At 31.5% G+C, this 27,360-nt stretch overlaps 3 protein-coding genes across 3 annotated transcripts; 1 reads left to right on the forward strand and 2 right to left on the reverse strand.

Annotated features, from left to right (window-relative positions):
* Positions 1 to 2,613: 2,613 nt before the first annotated feature.
* LOC110731582 (chlorophyll a-b binding protein CP26, chloroplastic-like) lies at positions 2,614 to 5,096 on the reverse strand. The gene is made up of 5 exons (XM_021911450.1): positions 4,691 to 5,096; positions 4,121 to 4,171; positions 3,880 to 4,000; positions 3,618 to 3,752; positions 2,614 to 3,046 (listed from the first exon to the last, which is right to left on the reverse strand). The coding sequence occupies exons 1-5, from the start codon at positions 4,999 to 5,001 to the stop codon at positions 2,786 to 2,788; spliced, it is 879 nt and encodes a 292-aa protein (XP_021767142.1). The 5' UTR covers positions 5,002 to 5,096; the 3' UTR covers positions 2,614 to 2,785.
* Positions 5,097 to 12,192: 7,096 nt separating this feature from the next.
* Positions 12,193 to 15,047, forward strand: LOC110731583 (heavy metal-associated isoprenylated plant protein 39-like). The gene is made up of 3 exons (XM_021911451.1): positions 12,193 to 12,473; positions 13,003 to 13,078; positions 14,248 to 15,047. Exons 1-3 carry the CDS (start codon positions 12,468 to 12,470, stop codon positions 14,664 to 14,666), a joined length of 501 nt encoding a protein of 166 aa, XP_021767143.1. The 5' UTR covers positions 12,193 to 12,467; the 3' UTR covers positions 14,667 to 15,047.
* Positions 15,048 to 15,408: 361 nt separating this feature from the next.
* Positions 15,409 to 19,677, reverse strand: LOC110731584 (1-aminocyclopropane-1-carboxylate synthase-like). The gene is made up of 5 exons (XM_021911452.1): positions 19,069 to 19,677; positions 18,800 to 18,931; positions 18,560 to 18,720; positions 16,854 to 17,411; positions 15,409 to 16,625 (listed from the first exon to the last, which is right to left on the reverse strand). The coding sequence occupies exons 1-5, from the start codon at positions 19,249 to 19,251 to the stop codon at positions 16,166 to 16,168; spliced, it is 1,494 nt and encodes a 497-aa protein (XP_021767144.1). The 5' UTR covers positions 19,252 to 19,677; the 3' UTR covers positions 15,409 to 16,165.
* Between the last annotated feature and the right edge of the window lie 7,683 nt (positions 19,678 to 27,360).

Raw genomic sequence — 27,360 nt, forward strand, 5'->3', positions numbered from 1 at the left:
TTGAAGGAAAAGTTTACTCCAATAGATACTTTTCGGTCGTTACAAATAAGAAGCAATATCGCATGCATTGTCAACGACAACAAAATAATGATTCAATTTTCCAAAATACTATTGTTTGGGCGATTGGGGATGATGAAAAAAATCCAATGCATAGATTTAATTTTGTATAATTACAATTTTTAGATTAATTTCACAACAATTATTCACTTTCTGGTAAATATTATAATTTATTTTATAAGACTATAAAGATTAATTTTATATAAATTTTATTTTTGCTAACATGTTCAATTTTTCCTCTTTTATTAGATGGAAGAGATATGGATGTGAACAAAGTTGGTGATCTTATCGAATTTTTTTTTTAATACAAATTTTTTTACATTGAATTATTACATCTAATAACTATTATTTTTAATGTTCTTATCAAAATATTTATTAGGGGAATAAATTACATAAAATTAATAAAAAATTATCCTTAAAAAACAATGCAAAGTAATAAAAAAATATTATGAGTATGATCTAATTACAAAAATTATTTTTATGAGATTTTATGTATAAAAACTGTGGGATATTAGGATTTAAATTATTAAAAAAAATAAAAATTATCTTATGAAATTAATGGTTTTATCTAAATACCCGATTATTAAGATTTTTTTTCCTAAAAAAAAGTTTTAAACTTATAACGCAATAAAAAAAATTACCTTCGTTAAACATTTTATGTCTAAAAAATTGAAAAGACAGATAATTTGTTAGAGATCAAGAGATCACAAAAAATATACAAAATGATATATATATTTGAGAGTTTAATTTCAAGTGTAAAAAGCAATGAATAATGATTTAGGGTTTAAATTATTTTTAATATAAAAAATTATTATCTTTTCATATTAAAGATCTTATCCTAATATGTAATCAATGACATATCATATTTACAATTTTTTATTTTTTTTTGAAAGATATCATATTATTGTCATATAACTAACAACAATGAATAAAATACAAAACAACAATAAATTAAGTCGCATTATAAATTACATTAAAAAAATTATACTTTTGTAATTGGCAATATCATTTTAATTAAATTATTATTTGTTTTTTTTTGTCTGAAATTATTAATTGTAAAATAAATCAAATAATTATAAAAAAAAACTTAGAGTATATAGGAAAATATTTTTTCTTGAGATATATGTATGAGAAATTATGCATCGCACGGGCTTTCATCTAAAAGATATTAAAGTTATACAAACTACGAGCCTTTTAATGAACGAAATTATGACTAAATCGCTCTATATAAAAAAATATTGTAGTTCTTTGTTTTAGTTGACTCTAACTAAATTATTGTTTTTACATAATTTGACCAAAGCATTATTAACCTTAACGAATTTTATTCAGATATTATCATCATTTGTCACGTCAACAGTACTCCGTAACACACTACTCTTGTACTCCGTATCATACAAAAAACTAATAAACGGAATTAAAATAGGAAAATTGAGTAATTTAAAAGATAAGTTTAATCAAATATGCCAATAATATAGATATTAATAAATGTTAAGATACTATTAATCAGAGTAATTACAATACTGGTATTATTAGCATAAAATACACTATTTACCGTCACAATAATAAGAACAATAAAAAACGAAGGGAATTACGTAATACTTGTACGATGCATGGCATCAGACGATAATGTTGCTGCTCTTTGAGCATTCCTAAATTAACGTTTAGTGACATTTGGGGGATGGACGGATGGTGCCTGTGAATCGGGTGGTCGCGGTCTTGTGGGATGACAGCGTATAGTGTGAGGATAGAACAACACGTACTACTATTGAGTACAGAGTACGGTGTTGGTACGTGCTCTTTTCTCAAATGGTTTCCTAATTATTCAGAGGTTCAGCCTTCAAGATTCAAGACCATATTCATAATTGATTCACTTTATTCCCTTTTAATTTACTATTGAATAATATGATCGAGCTACACTAGTGTCAACTTTCTCTCCGTTCATCTAGGATTGTTCTCACTTATGATTGACCATATTCATTGAATATCATACTAATAGATGATCAAGGTAACAGAGTATTACACTTATACTTTTCACGTTGTTCTCACTTATAAACTCTTTTCGTCAACTCCATAAAAACCGTGAATAAATCAAAATTTCTAAGCGTAATTTAACAGGGGAATCTTAGAGGGGTGAAGGGTATCTTAGAAGTTGCAAAAACACTCTAATCTTTATTTTATTATGTAATCAAATAATCACACTAATTGAGAACTTTGGATCCAAGATTGATACTCGGGATTGTTACCATTATTTAACACCTTTTTCTTGGGTTTACTACCCACCATTTTTTTTAACTAAACATTGCTTCAAAAATCACCAATTTCAAGAGTGTTTATTTAATTGATCTTACACAATGCATAAACATGATAAACTTGATATTTACTGTATGGATATACTCTAACCAACTAGAAAGACTTTTAGAAAAGAACGAAATTTTCAATGATAGTCTAAAGGTTATGCCAAATTACATCTTGATTTTTGAAATCCTGTTTTCAAAAATCGAGGGATATTTTGACAAATTTGTCAAAAAAAAACGGCAAGATTGGATTAGAGGACAATTAATAAATAGGTAACGGCATCACACTATATAAGAGAAAACACAATTAGGTCTCATCTGAAAATTATAGTAGTAGACAGATTAACATTAACATTAACATTCCTCATGCAAAATGTAGGTTTTTTTTTAATTGGATGAAAATGTACAAATAAAAAGTGGGCACTAAGAAGAGATTATAGAGTGGGAGCTCTTTCAGCAGCTCCAGAAATGACAGTGAGCAAGTTGTTACCGAATGGGTCGCTAAGGTGAGCAGCCAGATTCTCAACTGGGCCTTGGCCTGTCACGTAAGCCTGAATAAAGAAGGCGAACATTGAAAACATTGCCAGCCTACCATTCTTTATCTCCTTCACCTTTAACAAGGCTGCTTGGTCTGGGTCATTGGCTAAGCCCAATGGGTCAAATGGGCCTCCTGGGTGAAGCTTGTCTTCCAAATCCTGCCAACCATTTATTTTAAATATTGTTAGAAATTGTCCATATAATTAATTCCTTTCAACTCAACTATCTTTCAATTATACATACAAATATACAATAGATAATTGATGAAGCACTTTAGTCATATAAACAATTCATTTTACCTACGCTTAGTAAGCTAAGCCTTAAGGTTGGGAGTTTTTTTTTTTTTTTTTTTTTCCTATAGAGGTATTTTGATAGCTAAATTTAAGAGTTATTAGCTGACAAGTGACGATTAACATTTACTGTTAATACAACAATTAATTTTGTCAAACACGGGCTATGAGCAAGTTAGATGGGTGGCATGACCGTAAAATGTTCACCATTAACAATCTAATGAGCAACACCGTTGTATAATTCTTACTTATTGTAATTAATTATATTATTTTATTAACTATCTTCGTTCAAAATATATAGTTATGTAAACAATTTAATTTGAACTAGTAATGTGATAGCTAAAACAGAAAAGAAAATACAATCTTTTCAATGAAATTATGCCATATGAAGTACATACGAGAGGAGAAGAAAACCGGAGGATCGGAAAGGGGGACATACCAAGCCATTAATGATTCTGTAGTACTCAGCTCCACCAAGGAGAACAACCTCAGCAACAACAGCAACAACAAGGTTGATGGGAATAGGCTTTCCAAAGTAGTTCAAGGTGTTTCCATCTAGAAGCAAGGCACCAGTCTGTACAATATCAATAAAAGTAACAACAATTACACAATCTAAGTAACAATGTAACATGTACCAATGAAAGATTAATCAAGAATTCAAGGAAATTAAAGTTAAGCTTATTTGAGTTACAAAGATTCACCTTGAACCAAACAGCTTCAGGACCACAGTTAGCACCAAACTTGTTGAAGGCTTCGGGGATAACGCACCCGGCAGCTCCAAGCATAGCCCAACGGGCGTGGATCAACTCATATGCTTGGTATCTGAGCAAAGTAAATATCATTAATACTTGACATATACGAAGAACAAGCTAAGCAGTAAGCACCTATAATATACAATTTATATATATGATCAATGTTTTTTCAATAGAAGAGTTTGCTTACTTGGCGAAGTCCTCAGGCTTCTTTCCAAGACCAAAAGGGTCGTAACCATAGCTGCAATAAATCAATGTCATCTATGTCAAGCAAGGCAACATTTGATTTTTCATAAATTCTGAAACAAATAGAACAAAATTCTAGATGAAAACCATTCTAAGTACACATAGTATTACTAACAAAATAACTTTATGAACTTCGATCTACTTGAAGCAATTCTGAGTCCAAGCTACGTAGCACGGAATATATAATTTCACTAATCATACTTTCTATGAATCTATGATAGAACTATATTGTAAAAATTGCATAATTATAAATATATGATTAGAACTAGCAAAGTCTAATCACTACTTAAGATACTCGTTCTTAAACATAATCACATATATAATTCCTCCACTGGCAACGTTTACTTTCATGTTTGTCAATGTAATATATTCAACAATAATTGACATGTAACCATCTATTCAAAGATTATGAGATAGATGGAACAAATTAAATGGTAAGTCAATAATGCAAAAGTCAAAACGTTGTAAATAAAAACAATAAAAAGAGGTCGTAAGATAGTAAAAAAAGTCTTACTCTCCGGGAACTTCTCCGTTGAGGTACTCAGGAATGTCATCACGGTCCAAAAGACCCTCAGGCAAGAAAATCCTTCGGTCAGGGCCATACCACTTAGCAAGCTCATCATCGGCAGACGAAACAGCAGCAGCCTTAGCCTTAGCAGGAGGAGCAGCCGCCTTTTTCTTACCAAAAAGAGCCACAATCTTAGAAGGACCAACACTAGTAGTACTACTAGGGGCGGAAGTAGCACTTCTTAAGTTGAATGTGTTTCCCAACATTTCAGACTTTCCTAGACACGCCGCCGCTGTCGATGCCGCCACCGAAGCCATGACTGCCGCCCCTAACGGTGGATGTTAAGATTTAGAACTTTAGAAGTTTAGTGTTTTTTTTTTGGGGTTGTAAGAGTGATTGTATGAGTTTGTACAATGTAAATGGTTGATCTTAATGCTTGTTTCGGTGGATGTGGGGGTGCCACCTAGGAATCTTAATTGGGTATTTTGATTGGTGGAATGTCTGAGGAAATAATCTATTACCTTATTACGATAGGTCAGATGTGATTATGTGTCAGATAATGGCAGTGTGACGTGGCATTGCTGATAAATAAGAACAGTTTGTGGATAGTTTGTGGTTTGTGCTCCTTTTGTTTTGGATAACATATACCAAGCCCCTTATCTTTGTTTTCTAAATTTCTAGTTTCTAGTCTTCTACCATCTACTAGTGGAAGAAAAAAGAAGCTAAAACATTAATGGGCTTGGATGATTAAATGTGTTAATTGTATTTTTGTATATGGCCCAACAAAATGGAAAGGTATGGGCTTAGTATGGTTGATTATCTACGCGGCCCATACCCAAAATTTGCTAAAATATAGCATGTAGCTGCCCTTATCTCTTTTTTTTTTATAAATTTCTAGTTTCTAGTTTCTAACTTTCTAGCATCTTTATTGGCTGTTTGGTTGAACTTCTTGGAATGGATTCTATTCCGTGGTTTTATTTGTTTTGTTGGGTCATTTAAGTATGGAATTTCATACCTGGGGGATTCTAACTCCACCCTATTTCCTTAGAATTTCATACCCACCTCCCCCCTAAGGATTCATAATCCATTGGTATGGGAATCTATTCCCTAAGTATGAGAATCTATTTCATGATTAAACCAAACAACTTTAGATTGGTATGGGATATCATACCACCTAAGTATGAGAATCTATACCAATCCATTTTAGCTTAGTGAACCAAACGACCCCTTAGTTCTTTACTAACTAGAGGATAGTGGAAGTAAAAAAGAAGCTAAAACATTAATAGGCATGGATAATTAAGTATGTTAATTGTATTTTGTATGCGGCCCAACATAATGGAAAGATAATGGGATGAGCATGGTGAAGATTCCAGCTAAGCGGCCCATACCCAAATTTGCTAAAAAAATGTTTGTTCCTAAAGTTTTAAGTTGATTCTATATAAGTTTTAGATGACCTTTACTTTGGACTTTTCAATTTTGGTGAGACATCTATTGTAGCTAAAAATATGTGTTGCCCATTTTGGGAGTCAGATCATTTTTGTTGTGGAGGTGTAATTAGGTATTCGTGAAGTTGTCGTCAGGGCAAGTATTATGTTGGGCCTGTTGGCACATGTATAGTTTATCCAATTTGAGAATGTGAAACGGATACCAAAAGAAGGGCTAGTAAGGAAAGTAAAATAGAAAGGATCGTCAATCGTGAGAATCTTAGAAAGGTCGAGGATGATTAGGACGATTTAGATGGAAGGAGTTAAAAATGATATGAAGAAATTGGGTTTAAAGGACACATTGACACTTGAGAGAATAGAACAGAGGAAGAAGATCATAGACATTATGGTTATCAGATACGGTTGGTGAAGAATTGGTTCTTGTCGCATCATTGGAAATAAAACTTCAATGTTATTTTTTTTGTTGTATTAATGTGTAATCACTAATAATAAATCGTTTCTTAAAAAACCCATCTATATGTACATGATTGAAGATAACATTTCAAAAGCTAAATGAAATACTGATCCGAGAAGAACTTTTAAGTTTACAATCCTTTTTAAGTGCAAAATTTTAGGTAATACTCCATATGATATGAGTCATTTGACATTAGGGACAATATGATTAACATTTTGATCGAAAGAGAGTGATAAAAACTAAAAAACAAATCCTACTAGTTAGGGTCATGCTTGTTGGGCTACCTAGGCTATCCCAAAAAGGTTGGTATAGGTTGATGAGTGATTATCTACATGTCTCGCCCAATTCAATCTGATTGCGAGGCCTTTGAGCCTTTGATATATGACAAAATCTTAATACATGGAACATGTAACATTTTGTACTTTACGTTTACCAAATTACAATTTTGATCATTTATAATTATATAATTATAATAATATTTGTGAAAATATATATTGAGACTAACCTATTTCGTAGTAAATTGCGAAGGAACAATCATGTTAATACAGTATAATTAATAGTAACAAAATATGATTAAAGTTATTAGTCTACGACTTCCTTCTCCTAGCCATTGTAGTTAACACCTAAAAGGCTAAAAGTAAAGAGGGATGCATTCCTACCGGGCTACCACCCGTCCAAAATCCGCAAGGCAAGGATAAAATCAATTAGCCTATTTATCTTTGCAATTCTATTACTACGTATTTATTTAGTAGTATATCAAACAGGACATACACCTTAAAATTAATGTAGTTAATTTTGTTGAATGGTAAATTTAGTCTTATACTCTTATGATGGCCTATATTCGGGCCAACCGAGGCAGTCCATCACCCCTCAAATTCGATTACCCCATCCATGGCTCCATCTATATACATATACAAACTAAATAAACCTTACTACTGCATTATGGAGTTATACTCAGCAGTACTAACAAATAACATTGCATTGGTACTCTGAATCAACAAGTGATAATACTTCTTTATTTCAAACATAATGTATGTATAATTAAGAAAAAATACGCCCACAAATAATATAATACGGTGGGAGTAATATATACACTACAAGAATTAGCATGTAGTAATACTAATGGTATAGTATGTATACAATAACAATCATCATATTTTAATGTAAGTTAATTACGTAACATTTTTGCCTAGCATGTAACAAAACCAATAGTACCGGCTGCTAATATACTAATTAAGCCATGCTACTCACTAATTATTCAAATTACTAAGTGAGCACATTGATTTGGCCAAAATGTACCCCAATCCTTACAAAAATATCTATATCTGTATATTTAAAGTTTGAAAGTCAATTCTTTGGACTTTATTTATCGTTGAAAAAAAGTCGTAACCACGAGCTTAAATCCTAGCCATCTTAAGTGAACATGAGCATTATCGAATCTGCTGTATGGTCAAATTGCATTAGTCAGCTTATATAGCAGATTAGCAGTGGTCTCCTTTGTTTATCCAACCACTAAAACAAGAATTTTCTAAGTTAATTTCAAGCCCATCATGTTTACCGTAACAAACTTGGAAAAAAGAAGGGCCGACTTTAGATATGGATGTCACGGTATTATGAAACACCACCATATCCCAATTCAATATTGAAGACTCAAAGGGCGTTGAATTTGTGAGAATTAGAATAGTTGTAATGCTTTATGTTTTATGTCTAGGTACATCACACACGAACATATGGGTGTTATTCTAGCTCGTATGAGTACTTATTTTTGTGTATATTTTGGTGTACGATAGTAGTATTTACTATAGGAAGGAAATATACTGTTAAAATTCTTAAATTCAATTAGACGAAAAAATTGGCAAAGACGATGCCAATTGATCCATCTCAAAGAATTGTGAATTTCGCAAAGTAAAATAAACCAAATGGAGTTTCAAACGTTTTTGCAGATATTGAACTGAAGAGCACAAGTTTAGAACGGGGTATAGATCGATTTGTCGTAGATGGGTGATTCCTGCCTTCCTAAGTCTTGTTTCATGTACTTACATGCATAAAAGACTGGTTTGAGTAATCTTGTGCAAAACAAAAATGATATCAATCATGTGCTTTTAGTATCTTTTATTTATTAATAAAACATAGTACTTGTATTTATTTATTTGTAAGGGAAATTTAATCATAAGGAATATATTTTGGAATATTAATACCAGCCACGAAAAACGAAAAGCTACTTACTTTTTATTCCAAACCAAAAGAAGAATGAAGATGAGGATTGATGAGGTAATGGATAACCAAAATAGCAACTACCATCCAAACCACAATATAATGTAAATTATTGCATCATTCTAAAGAATAAAAAGAATGAAAACAACTAGAAAAGCCTCAGGAGCTACAAATTTCGCACTATGCTTATAATAATCAGCTATTATTGACACATTTTCAATTGTTACAATATTGTTGGCTTTCTTTTGTATAACAAATTCATGGATACTTGTGAACTCCATTCAACTAACGTAACACTTGGGTTAGTATTTTTTAGTATTTTTTCAACCATTATATGTCGTTTGTCTCAAATTGACGTTAACATTTTATGCTAGATAAGTATCAAATCGAAAAGGATGCAAATAGTATGTATTTAATGATTAACAAATACATTATCGGGATAGGGGGATTACTTTAGTCTTTTATATCACCTTTGTTTCGAATTATACTTATTGTGTAGTTTGATAAAATAATATGACAGCTAAATTTGATTGAAAGGATAATAGTTTTTTTTTTTTTTTTTTTTTTAATAAGTGAAGTATCGATAAAGGGCTTCATAGATATAGATTAATTAAATAATCGTGAATTTGTGATACTTATTAGTCTTATTATGTCCTGTGAAAATGATTAGGATAATTGATTTTTGTAGGACAGCCGACAGCACAACTTGTTAAACGAAGTGAGCAAACACGTATATAAACGAAGCAATCAAGGCAGGCAATTTCAACACAACAAGGGACATTGTCGTAGTTAAGACTCTAAGCTATATAATGGCATAATGCATATTCCACAAATTAAAATGTTATGCAGCTGTACGGATCACTACTCAATTATATTGATCGTAATTAGGTGATTATTGTTATGTTCCATCAATATTACTTTTTAATAATATGATCATCATGAGATTAATGTTGAAGCTCAAAATTAAATAAATTTTCCATAAAAGGATCTATCAAATCAAAGTCATCTACTATCATTACAAAAAAATATACTTGTATGGAGGTATAACCGTATAACGGTATTAGGTTGAACTGAGTTTATGTGGAAGACGACGGTTGAAATTAATTAATTCTTTCTAGTTAAATTTCTCAATAAAAATGTATATGAAACTTAAAAATTTGTTAGTAAGAATAAATTTTCAGCAATATTATATCCTTCAGTTGAATTTTACATTAATATTTGACTTTTTGTTTGTAGTTATGGCTAAACAAACATTTACCCCCATATGCATTCGAAAGTTCTATTTTATTTGTGATAATTAAATTGCCGCCCCTTGTTTAGACTTTATTGTGAAATTAAAGTTGTCCAAGTTTAAACATCACCATCACTTAGAATTTCATCTTCCCTTTCCTTGCTTTTAACATATTATCATCTTTTACGTACTCATCTTATCGCACTATCACTTATCAATTATCATAGCTCCTCTTTTCTTCTTACCTAGCTTCTTATAACAATACAATTGCAACGTTATCTTTTTTGGTGTTTTAAGTTATTAATAATAATTAAATTGTTCAATTCATCTTCTTTAATCTTCTCCTTAAATAGGGATATATTGCAACTACAACAAAATATGTAAAGGAAATATCTAACATTTGATCAATTTGTTGAATTGTATTTGACTTGAACTACAATTTAAACACTTCAAACAAATTCAAAACACTACACACTTGTATGAACTATCAAAGTACAGGTTTGGTACATCATATCATCATGCTAAAATAATAAGACATTTACAAGCTAACATACCAAACCTTATCTTCAACAATCATCCATGTATTAAGAAATTTTAATGATCCAATAATATCCATGTATTAACAAATAGTACTGATTTAATAATCTTAGAATAATTTCAGCTAACTTATCAATTTCAACTTCTTTTCATCAGTTATTGCTTGGTTATTAGATCTCCCGAAATTAGCTGATTCCATGACTTAGATTTGTGAAATATGTCAATGCAATTCCTTTAAGCCATGGGTTGGTAAATGATACAATCATCATTAAAAGTTTAAAACTAAAGAACATAAAAGTTCCAAGAACCAAAAAATTTGAAATTTCATATAAAGAGGGAAACTTTAGTGTCCATATATTTCTGTTATAAAGGCAGCAACCACATGCAAATTAAACTCTTTTAAATTTACTCGTACAACCAGTACAGTAACGTGAAAGAAATCATATCATCAGATTATTCAGATTCTCTCTAAGAAAATGTTGGACCGACACATATTTACCACTTGCTAGCTTTGACAGTAAAAGTGGTACTGTAAATTTTTTAAACCCTCTGACAATTGACAAATTACCCTGTTTGGGTAATATACGTGAGATTCATGCCTATTTGGAAAGGACCAGTCATCAAATTTTTTAAATTATTTTTTAGACTAGGATGAGTCATCTTTTGTAAAGGATGAGTCATTAATTTGATCAAATTGTACTTGTTCATTTATGGGGGGTTTGACATAAGTATTAGGGGATTAGGATTAATGTTTTATGCGTACTTAAGCTACATTTCGGTGGGGTTTTGGGCGGTTTGAGGGGTAGGGGTGTTTGCATTTCACCATTGATGTAAATATTAATTTATTCGTACTTTAGCGTAATTTGGTTGTTTGGTATTGATAGTAGAATAAATCATGCATCTATGTTATTTCTCTTTTTAAGAATTCAAACGTGTCGATAAGTCAATTAGCTTAGTAAATTTTACATTTGTTATCCTCACGAAAGGTACTAGGATGAGAATTTGACCCTAAGTCATGCCTTGACTCCTTCATAGATGACAGACTCACCACTTAAGAGCAATTCAATATCAAAAGTAAAGTGTCAAAAAGATGCATGAACAAAAACCACACGCGATATTATCACACTTGCTTATATTGCACGCGAGCCGATGAGAAGCACCATCCTCAAACCTTAATACTTATGTCGCTCATAGGCCTTGTTTGGTAAAGAGATTTTTGGAAAGCTTTTAGCTTATTGAGCACTATTATAGGTTTGACCACTTTAAAAAGCTAATTTAGGTGTTTGGTAAATAGCTTATTCAAAGAGGTTTTTGGGTCCAAAAAGTTCTTTTTGAAAAAGCTCATTTTAAGAGCTTTTTGCAATTAGCTTATTGAAAAATTAGCTTTTTGGGTATTAAATACACTGAACAGTTATTTACCAAATACTTTTACATAATCAGCTATTTACAACCAGCTAATCAAATAAGCTAATATAACCAGCTAGTCAAAGCAGTTAAGCTACATCAATTAGTTAAAAACCAATTACCAGGGCCATAGAATCATAGTCATCCAAAGAAGTAATGGACTGTATAACATAACACAAAGAGAGGAAGTTTCTTCTAACAAGATAGCTACCCTTCTTCCTCCACTTGTTTGTATATTTGCCAAAACAATTCTCTAATTTCATTTAATAATATTGCGCCCTTGAAGTCCAAATGTCACTCATATCCTTAGAATAAAAACCCCGAAAATATTCGATTTCGTATTCTCTCTTCTCTCTAAAAAAAGCCATCACCTTTATTTTCCTCTCTTTCTCTCTCTTCTTTCTTCTTTCTTCCTCTGCATTCAGAGTTCAGTTTCTTTGTCTCTGCTTCAAATTTCAGATCTAAAAGAATCAAAGATACAATCTTTAGAAAAAAATAATGAAGGTATAAAATTTCTCCACTAATTTGGATTCTGATTCTCATAACTGAAAGTTCTTTAGATTCTATTTTATATTATTAAAGTTTCAAGTTCAAAGGTTATTATCTTTTTCTGCCTTTGGTTAAAAGGGTTATATCTTTTTGCTTTTGCTGTATGTTTCGATCATATGCTTTTGATTTTTTTTGTGAGTAATGTATTAAGCAGTTAGTTAATTAGCTCAAAAAGTAAGAAATTTAAGACATGATGTACTCTGTTTAGCCCTGTTTCCCCCTTTTGTTTTTGTTGATTTCGTGGAATGCTACGATCAATAATTTAGAAAAGTAAATCTAATTTTGAAATGGTATTTTTGATTGATTAATTAGCTTGGAAAAAGAAAAAAAAGAAAATTGAAATTAAGTCCGTGAGTAAAATAATTATCTGTTATATTGACAAGCCCTGTTTTAATTGTGCTCTGTTTATAATCATTTTTTTTTTGAAATTGAAAAATTTAAAGAAAAGTGTGAAATAATGTTTGTTTGGTTGATTTAATGACAGAAAATTGTGTTGAAATTGGACTTGCATGATGACAAAGCGAAGCAAAAGGCTCTTAAGTCAGTTTCTACTCTTCCAGGTAATCAAAACCACCAAATTTTTACCACTTGAAAATCTAATTGTGTTCTGGTTAATTAATTTTAATAGATGATTAACAAAATAATTCTTGTTAGATTTCATATTAAAAATATGAGAAAAGAATGTTACGGATGATGTACTCCGTAATTCTATTTGGAATTTTTTTCTGATGCAAGCTTGAAGTTGATTTCATCAATAATTAGCAATTTGTTGGCCCCACACTTTCGATATCATTCTCTTCTGAAAAAAAAAATGGAACCTTGTTTATTATGTTGTCATTATTGATTTTGTTTAGTAAATTGGAATATTGTAATGGATCATGTCATCATTTTTTTTGAACCACAAGGGCTTTGTAAATTACGGAGTAGGTGAAGGGATATTTGAATTCGTGAGGCTGTGACCTATCGTACACAAACTCTTGATATTTGCTAAACTGAACTAGTTAGGACCTCATTGTTCATCATGTCACCATGTGTAATTGTAGCCTAGCTTGTAGGAAATACTCGTATTTGGTATTTTAGGAATAACTTTCTAATTAATTATTTCTTAATAAATTCTAATTCCGTTACAATTCTGATTGAGTGAGCATGTTTTGTGTAAGATGGACTGCATATTAGTGAGATTTTTTATCTTTAATTTTTGCTGGAGCTGTTTAAGGGATAATTATAAATTTGATATAAGTTACGTAGTGTACATGAAAACTATCTTGCTATAATAATATCATAAGACGATTTTGATATGATCTTTTCAATAATTGTGGTTATTTAACAAACGCTTTACAAGGATGTTTGCTATACATCAAGCTCTTAACTCCTTTCAAAGCGTTCCATTTTGACTACAAGTCCATTTATCATAAATGTTAATACAAGTATATAATTACATGTCAATTTTTAGTAACAATGCAATATTATTTGTCCCTTTTTTGAATGTCAATGAAAAGAATATAATTCTCCATTTTGAATTGGCTTTGGAATGGTACCAATTACCAACCTTAATTACTTTCATAAATTTCCAAGACCAACTACTTCTTGAAAATTGACATTAGTAACAACTAACAAGACAATTAACTAATTAAGGTCCTAGGAATCTTGTTTCCTACATTAGGATCTGCTCATTGTTTGCAAATACTAGCTAATGATCTAATGCAATTTTACCTAATTGAAAATGTAGGGATTGATTCTATTGCAATGGACATGAAAGAGCAAAAGTTAACTGTGATTGGCACGGTGGATCCAGTAAGCATAGTAAGCAAATTGCGCAAGCATTGGCCAACCACGCACATATTTATCGTAGGACCTGCAAAAGAGCCGGAAAAGGAGAAGAAGGAAGAACCGAAGAAGGAAGAGGAGAAGAAAGAAGAGCCGAAGAAGGAAGAGGAGAAGAAAGAAGGGGAAAAGAAGGAAGAGCCTAAAAAAGAAGGGGAAAAGAAAGAGGAGCCAAAGAAAGAAGAGGGCAAAAAAGAGGAAGAAAAGAAGCCTGACCCCGTGCTCGACCTTGTCATGGCTTATAAGCAATACAACCCTCAAATGACTACACACTACTATGTTCAAAGCATGGAAGAGAACCCGAATGCTTGTACTATATGCTGAAAAAAAAACCGTCGGCCTCTTTATTTTCCGAGGTTGGACACCAAGGGCAAATGATCCTTGAACAAACAATGCAATCTATATAGTCATTTGAGGACTACTGCTGCTTCTCTGATCTATTTTTCAGAAGTGGGTTATGTGATCGATCAAGCATGTATAGCACCTTAATTAAGTACGGAGTAATATTTTTGGTAGCGATCTGAGCTAATTAAGCTCATTAGTATTTTAATTAAGCTTCTTAATTTTCTTATCTGGACAGTCGATCATTTGTATATAATTTTTCTTGGGGTAGTATTTAATTGTCAAAACAATTTCTTTGGATGTTAGTTTATTTATTCAATAATAGTTAATAAATATTGCATTCAGAGTGTATTTTAGAAAAAATAATTAGTGTCTCACAGTAGAAAGACGTATTGTTGATGTGATTGTTGAGCTGCTAATATGATGTTGGCTTACACATGAAAGATTTTACACATGTTAAATGTGGCGAATTATCTTACAGTACTGTACTTAGTGATGTGAGTGAATAATATGATGGGAATTTACCATCATTGAAATGAGGAACAACAATTGAGACCATAGTAAAATTAGTTGAGCAATCCATATCACGATCGAGTTGCTTCGAAAAGCAAAGATTGTGAGGAGTTTGATTCATACAATAAGATGTATGTTAGCAAAGTACGGAGTATAAGCAAACAATAAAATGTGTTCGATAAAATTAACAATATATATAAGCTATCTTCGAAAAACAATATTTGAGTTTGACTCGTTACTCAAGATTATGTCGAACTTTGATTGATCGGTTGTGTACCACCGCTAAGATCATCAAAGTTCTTGAACTATCTTCGAATTAATTCAAGCTAGCTAAGCCAAATCCGATTACACATACATCAACTCATTTTAAGCCACGCGTATTTTAAATATTAGTACGGAGTAGTCATTATGAAGAAACTTGTACGTCCAAGTAAATGCATGAAAGCCTAGATCTGATGAAGTTGATGCAAGCTTCTTGGGCGGCTAGTGGGGCAAGGAAAGTGTACAAGAATGAATGGTGAAAGGCTGAGAGCCAAAAGGATTCGATCACGGGTGGGTCACAAGCTAATAATGCCCACAAACTTACGCCCAAATTACATAATGTTACGTTGGTATACAACTATACATATAGGTGGGACAATACTTCATGTCAATTTCTTCTGCCATGCATTTATATATGCAAGTATTTATTTATTTATTTATTTTTATATCAATCTAATTCTATATATAATGTTTGTTATTGGTATTTATATGGTTGTAAATGCCGACCCTCGAATATACTTTTTGCTTTTCTACGCACAAATACAATCTAATTGGGTCCCTTAATAGTTGACCAAATTTTAAACAGACTAAAAAGTAGTTAGTTTTATGAGATTATGTATTGTATTTACTAAAACATGAAATTAGCTACATACGTGATTTTATTTATACTTATATATGCTTCTTCATATAGTATTACTTAAAATGTTTTAGGTTCTGGCTTTAACGAGTGGAGATTGAGGAATGGGAGAATGAGGTGATAACAAATTATGTGGTGACATGAGACTACTTTCGTCGATTCTTCGATTGTTAAAGCTAAGACGACCAAGTTGCATCTGTTCCTTCCTCTTCTTAAGCGATGTTTTTGGTTTTACCTCCCTCTTATCGCGCTTTACAAAGGATCTAATCCTTTGGAGGGCAACTTCCACGGTCCCATCATCAATGTTTGCGAAGCACACCCTAAACCATCCAGGCTCCGAGCAGTGGAATGATGAGCCTGGTGATACATTGATTTTCACGTCATTTATAATTACTCTCCATAGCTTTAACTCCCCTTCCGTTGTTGCCTCCTCCAATAGGTGTCGCAAGTCCATCCATACAAATAGTCCAGCGTTGCTCTTTAGGCACTCGATCCCAACTTTAGACAATTCGCCTGTAAAATGTTGGTGCCTGAAAAGGGGCACAGAGAATTATTAGTACTCCTTTATTTACTTTGTCTAAGAATGAGTTATGACCTAATGCAAATTTAATGGTCATCATGTTTTCACTAATAAAAATAAATTTGCATCACATACATGAGCTTTATATGCATGGTATGTATCTATGCATTTTTTATCAACTATTAGTGTATGTCATGCACAATTTATACCGGTCTTGAGATTGGTCTAATAAATATACCTTCGCGATAGCCTTTCTCGGCTTGTGTCTAAGAACCTTGTCACGAACTCATCATCGGACAACAAGGCGGCTAGCATATGTTGCGTTTGTGAAGAAACGAGCCCAAAGCTTGACATCCTACGAGCAGTGGTCACAACGCGGTCATTGTAAGAGTACACAATCCCAACTCGGAACCCTGGCATGCCCATGTCCTTAGACAAGCTATAGATGATATGAATAAGGTCAAGGTTAACGTGTGGCATGTCCGTTACAATCTCGGCCACACTAGTGTACCTTGGCAAGCTAAATACAGTAGCTGCATATATTTCATCACATACTAGATGAATTCTTTTGTCATTCACAAAGTTTACCAACATTTTTAGGGTATCCTTATCTTGGACTGTCCCTAAAGGATTAGAAGGGTTTGTGACGATTATGCCCTTAACTCGAACGTTCTTCGTTAGTGCATCTTCATAAGCTGAGATTAAGGCTTGTTCAGTAATCTTGAAACCGTTCCAACTTTCACAGGTAATTGGAATTAGTTTTACGCCAGTTCTCCAACCCAAATCACGGTTAAATCTGCATGAAAATGACATACAAATCAATAATTAGTGGCTAATTAAATCATTTTCATTGTTCCCTACACGTATAGGTCATGTTGGTTTGTTGTAGGACACAAGGAATCTCTTTGTCTGGTAATAGTGATGTTCTTTTGGAAATAAAGTATATGACAAATATGCACTTTGAAATTCAATTTTGTCAATGTTTGTAAGATTTAATCAAGGTTTAATCTTTTGGGAAATCTTTGTATTTAGACGTACCACACAAAAAGTGAAAACTTTGGATAACAGTGATAAAATCATGTTTACTATTAAGATTTTGTTGTTAGCTGTCATCCACCTTAATTAGTTAGATCGTGATCAATTTTGCAACACTCTTATCTTTGATGCATGACATACTTATACATAAGATGGACTTGTGTGAACAGAATTTGATTTATAGTTGACACTTGACTTCAAATATTGATTAGTATGTACGTATATCATGTTGTATTAATGGATTTAAAAGCGTTAATATATTTTCACTAATAAAAATCTCTCTTTCTACTATGGGTGGTGAAACAATTCACATACAATAGCTAGCAAGAAAAAACTTTTAATGCAATGATACAATTACGGCTTTTAAAGCAATATATTAATCCAACATGGAGCATATATACTTGTATAATACTGCCTTGTGCACATTATACACTTTGACTAATACAAAATACTACCTAAGTCAAATGGAAATTATACAACTTAGTCCAACTTGAAAACATGTGTTTGACTAGCTATATATCTAGCTAAGGAAAACAGCTTTATGGCCTAATTTAATTATTCTAATGCATGATCGATCACATCCAAAGTACAACATTTATAGGATTATTTGACTAGCTAGCGAACACGCTCTAACCACATAGTTCTTTTATAATTTTAAACTTTTACGATCGTATAAAGGTTAGTAAGGTATCATTATACCTTATAGTGCATGGTGACCTATTACATATGTTAACTTAACATAAAAAGGGATGAGAAATGATTATTCATGTTGCACCTTCCACAAGTTACAACTCATATTTTCATACGTAAGTTTAACCGACTTTTTGTGTTGCAAAAAGTCTACGAAATCCTACAAAGTGTAATAATAATGTCAATAAATGATGAAGGTGATTTGTCAAGTACACGTACGCTGGATAATAAGGTGAGGGGACCAAAAATGCGTCTCCTCGATCGGCCAAGCAAAACAATATCGTCTCATTCGCACCGGTGGCTCCTCCGCTCATTACTATTCGTTCGGGGTCGAAGGTCACTTTGTCACCTCTCGCTTTCCCCATGAACTTTGCAACAGCCTGTCATGATAGCGTAACATTAAAAATTACATACATAAGGGCACGAGTCAATTCTATAGAGAAAGTAATAGAAACTTACAGAACGGAACTCGGGCAAGCCATGGTAATCTTGGAATATAGCAATTTCCATAAACTTGTCGACTCCTTCGGGTGTACATATTGAAGCTTGTGGGTTTTTAAGCATCCACTCCTTGACTAAATCAAAGCTAAGCTGCATGGAGAGAACACATAGCACGTACATGCATGTTAGTACTTCAACATTTCACCACTTATAAGTCTAAGCTACATGAAATAACTCTAAAAGTACATGCATATATATTAAAGACGCCAAAATAATGTATGACTAACCTGATTTTCAGCAAGTCCCATTTGAATTACACCATTAGGATTGCTGGAAGAGTGGTAAGGATCATTATCATAAGCCTTCCACCCGTCAAAATACTCGACATCCTCGCCGTGCCCATTGTTTGTTGCTACCTTGGAAAGAAGTTGATGACTATCGTAAGCACCGTTGCTCATTGACGACTGCATTTTTAAACAAATAAGAATTTTCAGCTATGAATGTTTCTTTTGTTCTTGTATTGTAGTTGGTGGCAATTGGGTAGTGTTTGTTAGGGTATAAGGAAACTACAATGTAAAATTTGTTGGGAGAAAGTAGAGAATATAGAAGAAGAATTTAATGTTGTTAAGTCCAGTGAATTATAAGAGAATTTGAGAGATAAGAAATGAAGCGTTATGCACTCTAATATTTATAGGCCGGAAAATCAAGGTTAATAGAAAAAAAAAATACATTGAAAAGTCTATTTCAAAGCGTTAGAAAGGTATAAATTTCCAAAAAACGTTAAAATAATTTTGATAAAAAATAATAAAAAGTAAAAAAGGAAGGTGCTTGAACTAGCAAAAATGGTGAGAAAAGTAACATAGAAAGACATGGACCCATTTAAACCTCAAAAAAAATGTTGTCACAGTTGGCCGGTTTTATTCCGTAATTGCTTGCGTAAGTAATTTGCATCCCCTAAAGCACGTGAGGAGGGGAAAGTATAGTATGGTCTACTTTTAGACTTTTTATTAGGCATAACCTTTTACTTGATCATCATTAGTCAATTTTTCGTCTATCTTTTACTCGTATTATGTATGTACGAGTGTACAACTACTAAACAATACGAAGTATATATGTACCACTACTAAACAATACGAAGTATTTAACTTTTCTTCATAGCCTCGTAGGCATAATTTTCGAGTTAATTAGTATAATGATAGAGAACTAATTATATAAAATTTAACTTAATCCCTAAAATGAAGTCGAGGACCATAATTTTAAGGAACATTCAATTCCTTCTTCTGAAGGGAAAAACCTAAACTTTAAGATTAATAATGACTTTGTAAATTTCTATCGAAATTTACATAAATGATAGCTTGCGCTTTACATGGAATATTGTGACCAGTAAGTTTAGAAAGTTTGTTGACAGCATGTTCTTTATAGGTGTGAGTGTAGCAAACTTCGTTAAACGTTTATCGAAATCAAGTGGCATGCACATCTTCCATACTCCGTATATATTACCCTAAATAATCCAAGGACATTAAAATTATATATCCCAAAGGATAATGTACCTACGATTTCAAGGTCATTATACGGAAAGAATAACATATTTATATTTAGAAGAAATAGTTTCCCCCTTTTTCTTTGTTTGATTTATATAAACAAAAATATATTCTTAGGAAAGAAAAGAAGTAATGCTATGTTTTCCATAACATCTCAAGCATAAACCTAAGTTCTTCTAATATACGCATAATTAATTACCCTCTATATACAAGCTAGATAGTACAATTGATAGGTAGCAATTTCAAAAAATGAAGACATACTTGGTGTAATATTTTGTTGGTCAATAGTACCTACTCCCTCCGTCCCTTATATTTTGCTCCATAGTGTAATGTTACTTTATTAAGTTTTGGTTGGAAAAAAGTGGTGGGGTTAATGGGGTGGTTGTGAGAGTAGAAAAATGTGGATCTATATGTCCAAAAATAGAATGGGGCAAAATTAAAGGGACACCCTAAAAAGGAAATTGCTGCAAAAATTAAGGGACAGAGGGAGTACATATTTATAATTTGCATAAGAAAGTCCAATCTATATTTATCTATCTTGTACATTTATATGTTTATTTATGTCACAAAAACAATAGGAAAAACTATACTACTACCACTAATCTCATAGTAAGATTTAATGTCTAACCAAATCTCATTGTAAGATTTCTGTCTAACCAAATCTATGAAACAAACATTATAAAATTACAAAGTAATCCATAAAACACGTTATAAAACAAGGGAAGATAGATGAAAACTGAAGTATCATGTGAAACATAACAATAATAGAGGACGAATTGAAGTGACTACTATAAAGTGTAAACCGCGGAAAAGCAAGCACACGCTTGTGGACCATAACTAGTTTTTGTTTTCCTTTCGGTAAATAACACTCTGTACCCTTTTTCCTTCATACTACTAGTACAGTAGTAGACTAGTAGAACAAGAACTTCCTTAGTTCCGAAGAGTAGTATAGTAAATTTATAAATAATGTAGTCATTTAAGTCAAACCCTGCATTCAATTGCCATGTGTCCTTAAATGTATTTTGCCTGTTGTAGAAAACGACTTCACATAAATTAGGAAATCTTTCTTTTTTGTAATCGGATTGGACGGTAACAGTTTTTTGAGTATATATAGAATGTGCTTAAACATTGATCATTCATTCATTTGCGATATAAAAACAAATTCGAACTCAAATTTAAGATTGATAAAAAGATTGATTCATAAATATCTCATGTTTGTATTAATTATATACTCCCTTTGTTCCTTTATTTTGGTTCCATTTGACTTTTTACGTTATTCAAGACGCATCTTATAATACATATATCTCTATTTTCATTTGCGTAAAAATTATAAGAACTTCATATTAATAAAACACGGGAGTATATATAATGAGACAAACGCAACAAGATCTCACATGATTATATTAACTCTTATAGATCATTGACAATTAATTGTCTAAGTTTTTAAAGTTTAGCCTAAATATTGATAATGGGGCAAAAAATTAGGAATAAAGGAAGTATTATACACCCTTGGTTTTCCAAAATTCTACAACACTTTTTATCTTATTTTTTATTTGATCTAATTTCTACTAACTTTTACTAATTGATTCTTTCTGTGACAACATTTGTTCATTTTACTTATAATCTACAATTCCACTTTATAGGTCCCATCTTCACTGTTTTTTTTTCTATGATTATTTTTTATTTGCGTAGCTACATAGTCTAAGTAGAAAGTTGAAAAACGGAGACAATACAACTTTTAACAATCTTTCACCTTATTTCATAAACTGATTGATCAAAATTAGAGCGGAATGGAAAAATTCAAGCCAAATTGAAATTCGTATTCGAAAAAACATATATATGCCTCAAAATCTCATAAGGAAAATAATAAACCTTGCAATAGAGACTTACACCAAAATCTGCACAAATATAAAAAAAAAATTATTGATTCCAAGATCATTTGAAATTAGGAGTGGATCTTTAACACTTGACCTATCTCTTACTTTCACATACATATAATTTTAAACAACATAATAGTATTCAAATGGAGTAGAGGGGGTTTACTATCCCCCTAGAGTGATAGAAATTATGGAAACTAGCTAGGGTTTTTAAGAACATACTACCAATAAGAGAGAGGATGATTGATAATAATTTATGCATGATTCATGATCTATTACGAGTCACACTTACATATTACATATGCATCTAATTATTAGTTGATGAATAGGTAACAACGTCAACTAATATTGTGTTGTGTACTTGCATTACATATAAAAAATTTGCTTTAATTTATATATTAACTTTATTTTTATTATTAACGAATAATTGCAAAATTAGAATATCATCAAATATTAACGAATTTATAATTTATCAAGGATATACCGACGCCAATATTTAGCTAGTATGTGAAATCGAACCTTGTCACTGACTTATTTTCAAAATTCCAACCATCATAATAATAATAATAATAATCAAGTGTGACTTTAAAACAAAAGTCAACAAAACATGCTCATTTGCCGTAATGACTTTTGAAGCTAAAAGTAAATGGACTTTGCCTACTACTAATTGACTCATTGCCAATTCTACGTACTTGGTTAGCCACACGTCCAAAATTAATGTAGGTAGAGTACCATAACAAACTGCCTTCATTCTATTTATGCAATTAGCATTGTTTGCACGCACACTAATTAATCTCTATCTCCCTAATTAAACACACAAATTAATGACATCATAGTTGTACTTTGATTTTGTACTTTGAGAATTAATTTTTGTTCACATATAAATTCATCACTTTCTAGTCAAATTATTAATGGAATTCAAAGGACCCACATAAAGATACGGCTCTATACAACCAATTGTCTAATTGACAAGCAGCATTCGCATTAAGAAGTTGTAACTAGATTGCCTCTCTTACTGTTATATGGCACTAAATCCACGCTACCAAGTGTCGATTCAAATGTGTAATCGTGGAGAGGAAAAGGTAAAGCAAGGGTATCAGGGTATGTCCCCGAATGGACACGTTGATGATATTACTGAACTTGAACCATGTCAACGTTTGAGAGTAAAGGGATGAGATAAGAGAGCAAATTAAATGTAGTTGGGAGGACTCGAATATATAACTTAAAGTCACAAGATGAGTTCTCTCTATTGTCTTGTATTTAGAAAAGTGTTACTAAATAATCACATAATTTCATAATTTTCTAGGAAAAAAAAAAATCATTTTGTAAAATTTTATTGATGTTTTATAACAGTTATTTGAAATATAACTACCATATTATTTTCCAATCGTCAAAACCCAATCATATACACAAAGTCTTATATGTGGTTGGTCACACCGTATGGCCAGTCATCATAGGGGTTACTTCGTTAGTGTAACACGGGTTACTTGGTTAGTATTAAAGGAGTTACTTTGTCAGTGTTATAAGGTTACTCGGTCAACGTTATAGGGGTTACTCGATCAGTATTACAAGGGTTACTTAGTCAGTTTTAAGGGATTACTTTGCTCTTTTATAAGTGGTCACACGATATGACTAGCCACACACAAGACCGGCTGAATCATATATTGTATTAATGATGCATCAAAAGTTTGCAGTTTTAGCACAAGGCTTATGTCTCAAGTCTCAACTGAAGAACACGTTTTAGGGCACATGCAACCTACGTGTCTATGGCGCTATGCTACCCTCTCTGTTGAAAAACGAGTGATGAGTAAATACAGAGTTAGTTGTTCACTTGTTTCTTTGACCTAATTATATCTAAATTCAAGTGAAAGTCCAATCTCCAACTACTCAATACTAAGTGCGTGAGATTGAGTTGTAATTCTTTATTATTCCAATTTGTAATTTTTGATTTTTTTTTCTGAAAATATATTACAAGTAGTACCTAATTATTATTATTTTTATTTTATTTTTTGAAAATTATATTACTAGTAGTAAAGACTACAAATTAAAAAGAGACGGGGTCAAGTAATTTTGAGTCAAAATACAATTATGATCGGGTTATAATTGTAAAAATCAAAAACAAACCCACAAAAAATATGGCTTTGATCTGATTTAACATTTTTGCTGCTCGTCACTTTATTCTATATGTTTTAAAGGAGAATAATATTATAAGTATATCATGTAATTTTCTTCAAGTATATAGTAATAAAATTCCTAAAGTTGATAGCGATTATAGTAAATCTTAATTTGATGAAGATATATACGTGAGTAAAAGAATGATGAGCGTAAATCGATCATGTTAAACCCCTCTCAAAGTGAGATTAACCCTAATATTATACATTCATCAATGACTGATCAATCATCCAGAATTCTCGCTCTCCAGCCTGCAAAAATTATATAATCACTATTGGATACTAGTAAACACACAAATACACAATGTGCACACGACACGTTATGCTTTCATGAGTACTTGCAATAGATAAATAAAGTTTAGGCTAGCTTTATTATTAAATATTAGACTTGCTTGGACAATACGTTATATGGGAGGCATCATTTACCAATTTATTACGGAGTCAAAATCCTTGATATATAATATTAAACGTAGTCAACACTTTTAGTAAATGGTAATAATATTAATCAAAAGCTAAGGCAGGAGATGATGAAAGTACTCGTAGCGAAAGTTATTTTGGAATTTGCATACTTAATTTGGTCTAATTACTTGGGAGAAAAGGCATCAACTATTTGGTCCATTTCTATTAAAGTAAGAATACTCGTATTAATTTTTATACCAGTATATTTTTTAGTTCTCCAAAATGCTTTACGCTTTACAGTGCATGCAGCTTAGCTTTTTAGTTGGCGGGCGTGTTTAACTTACTCTGAAAATTTTACTCATTTGTTGATTAAATACGGAGTATTTTATTCTCATGTAATTAGGAGTAGAAAGAGAGATTAAAAGCATTTCTACCCTAAATATTCTCACTTGATAGGTTTAAACCCAAGATCATTTCTTGATAAGTGAGCCAACACTGTGTTAGTAATTTTATTACTTAAAGTAGCACATTAATACAAGTGGGATCTATTACTTGGAGTAACTTGGAGTGAAATTATATTTTTTTATATAAACTTGTGCTTCAACATACACATAATGTCGGACAATTACAGATAGAGTAAGGAAATAAATCCACTTAAAATAGCATAGTAATAATAATATTTGAAGTCACTTAACAATATACTCGTATATGCCATTGTTTTATTGTATATATGGTCAGGGTCATTCTCCTTACCTTAAAAAAAAAAAAAAAAAAAAAAAAAAAAAAAAAAAAAAAAAAGTTTATCAAAGTTTGACTAAGCTAAAGAGAGTACAAATTTTACAATATAGCATTCAAAATAAACCCCAACAAACATGGTATTGAATTTCGAATTTTGTGGAGGAATTAAGTCTAGCTATTTTTGGAATGATATTTTACTACAATGCAATTAGTAGTGTAGAAATCTACTTGTACATAACTCTATATATTTTTGCCTTTTTAATTGATTGCAGAATTTAGAACTTTATAATATTAATGCAATGTTACACTTGATTAGAATGTTACTTGTAACATACTCTCTTACCATTAAATAATTACGGAGTATCCGTTACGTACTAAAGTACTGAAGCAACTTCAGCTAAATTTCAGTAGCATTTTTTTTTAATCTGAAGAGATTTTCTTGTCAACTAATTACAAATATTAAAATGAAAATATAGGAAAAAATGTTTGAATGTCGGAATATCTATAAATTAAGCATATTTTGTGTAGCAAACCTAACCAAACAATCTATGGATTATCAAGTCTCATCAACAATTACTTTCTTTGTTTTCTTTTAATAATAGTATTGAAAGTTTCATGTTTTTTAGTGTAACAATATAACTAAGGCTTGAAATATTTTTAACTACTATAAGAAGAAGAAGAAGAAGAAGAAGAAGAAGAAGAAGAAGAAGAAGAAGAAGAAGAAGAAGAAAGAAGAAGAAGAAGAAGAAGAAGAAAGAAGAAGAAGAAGAAGAAGAAGAAGAAGAAGAAGAAGAAGAAGAAGAAGAAGAAGAAGAAGAAGAAAGAAGAAGAAGAAGAAGAAGAAAGAAGAAGAAGAAGAAGAAGAAGAAGAAGAAGAAAGAAGAAGAAGAAGAAGAAGAAGAAGAAGAAGAAGAAGAAGAAGAAGAAGAAAGAAGAAGAAGAAGAAGAAGAAGAAGAAGAAGAAGAAGAAGAAGAAGAAGAAGAAGAAGAAGAAGAAGAAGAAGAAGAAGAAGAAGAAGAAGAAGAAGAAGAAGAAGAAGAAGAAGAAGAAAAAAAGAAGAAGAAGAAGAAGAAGAAGAAGAAATTAAAGTTCTAAAAATACATTGCATATTAGTATAATTATACAAAATTTTGGATAATAACAAATATATATATATATATATATATATATATATATAGCATAGTTAATTGAATGTTGAAACTTGAATCTATTGGCGTGCATAGTTGCATGTAGAACAAGCCACCTAATGTTGGTGGTAAATTCCTTAATCAATGGGCTTACATGCATGACCATAGATTCAATAGCAACTTTTGCTTTGCTTTTGTTTCATTTACTTAATTTTCTATTTAATTTTCTTCCTTTAATTTATTTCTCTCAATTCTCTCAATAGCTAGCAAGTCATTGTGAGGATGCATTTTGAGATTAAACAATTGTTTGTAACTATATAAGTTCACTAGTTGGTCACATAAAGGCTTGAAATGGCGTTGAGTCATCAATCATGAAAGATATATGTTGTAATTGGCTAATTTAATACAAACAATATCCCTACCATTAGGTTTTCAATGTCCCAATAATGAATATTGGCTCAATGATAGCTATTCTGAAAATTTGTAATTGTACTAGTCAAGTGATCTTCGTAAGAGATGATTTCAATAACCAAATAGACAATATATTCCAAATTTGATGTTATAAATTACTACTATTTGATTTAATAATTTCTTATTGTTATACATTCGAGTCACAAATGATACGAATATGATTAAAGCTAGCTTACCTCTATGTAATCATACAATTCGTATAAGAACATGTAGATTTTTTTACTGTCTAACAGAATCATATCTACCTCATACTT

The sequence above is a fragment of the Chenopodium quinoa genome, unplaced genomic scaffold (assembly GCF_001683475.1).
Source record: "Chenopodium quinoa cultivar QQ74 unplaced genomic scaffold, ASM168347v1, whole genome shotgun sequence".
In the NCBI taxonomy this organism is placed as follows: domain Eukaryota; kingdom Viridiplantae; phylum Streptophyta; class Magnoliopsida; order Caryophyllales; family Amaranthaceae; genus Chenopodium; species Chenopodium quinoa.

Bases quoted from the DNA above. Each gene is read 5' to 3' on its own strand.
- LOC110731582 (XM_021911450.1), bottom strand. From the start codon at position 5,001: ATGGCTTCGGTGGCGGCATCGACAGCGGCGGCGTGTCTAGGAAAGTCT. The intron at 4,172-4,690 runs GTAAGACTTTTT...GATTTATTGCAG, and splicing joins AACGGAGAAGTTCCCGGAGA to CTATGGTTACGACCCTTTTG. The intron at 4,001-4,120 runs GTAAGCAAACTC...TACTTTGCTCAG, and splicing joins AAGCCTGAGGACTTCGCCAA to ATACCAAGCATATGAGTTGA.
- LOC110731583 (XM_021911451.1), top strand. The intron at 13,079-14,247 runs GTAATCAAAACC...TTGAAAATGTAG, and splicing joins GTCAGTTTCTACTCTTCCAG to GGATTGATTCTATTGCAATG.
- LOC110731584 (XM_021911452.1), bottom strand. From the start codon at position 19,251: ATGCAGTCGTCAATGAGCAACGGTGCTTACGATAGTCATCAACTTCTT. The intron at 18,932-19,068 runs GTTAGTCATACA...CTCTCCATGCAG, and splicing joins TGGGACTTGCTGAAAATCAG to CTTAGCTTTGATTTAGTCAA. The intron at 17,412-18,559 runs GTACGTGTACTT...ATTTTCATGCAG, and splicing joins CCCTCACCTTATTATCCAGC to ATTTAACCGTGATTTGGGTT.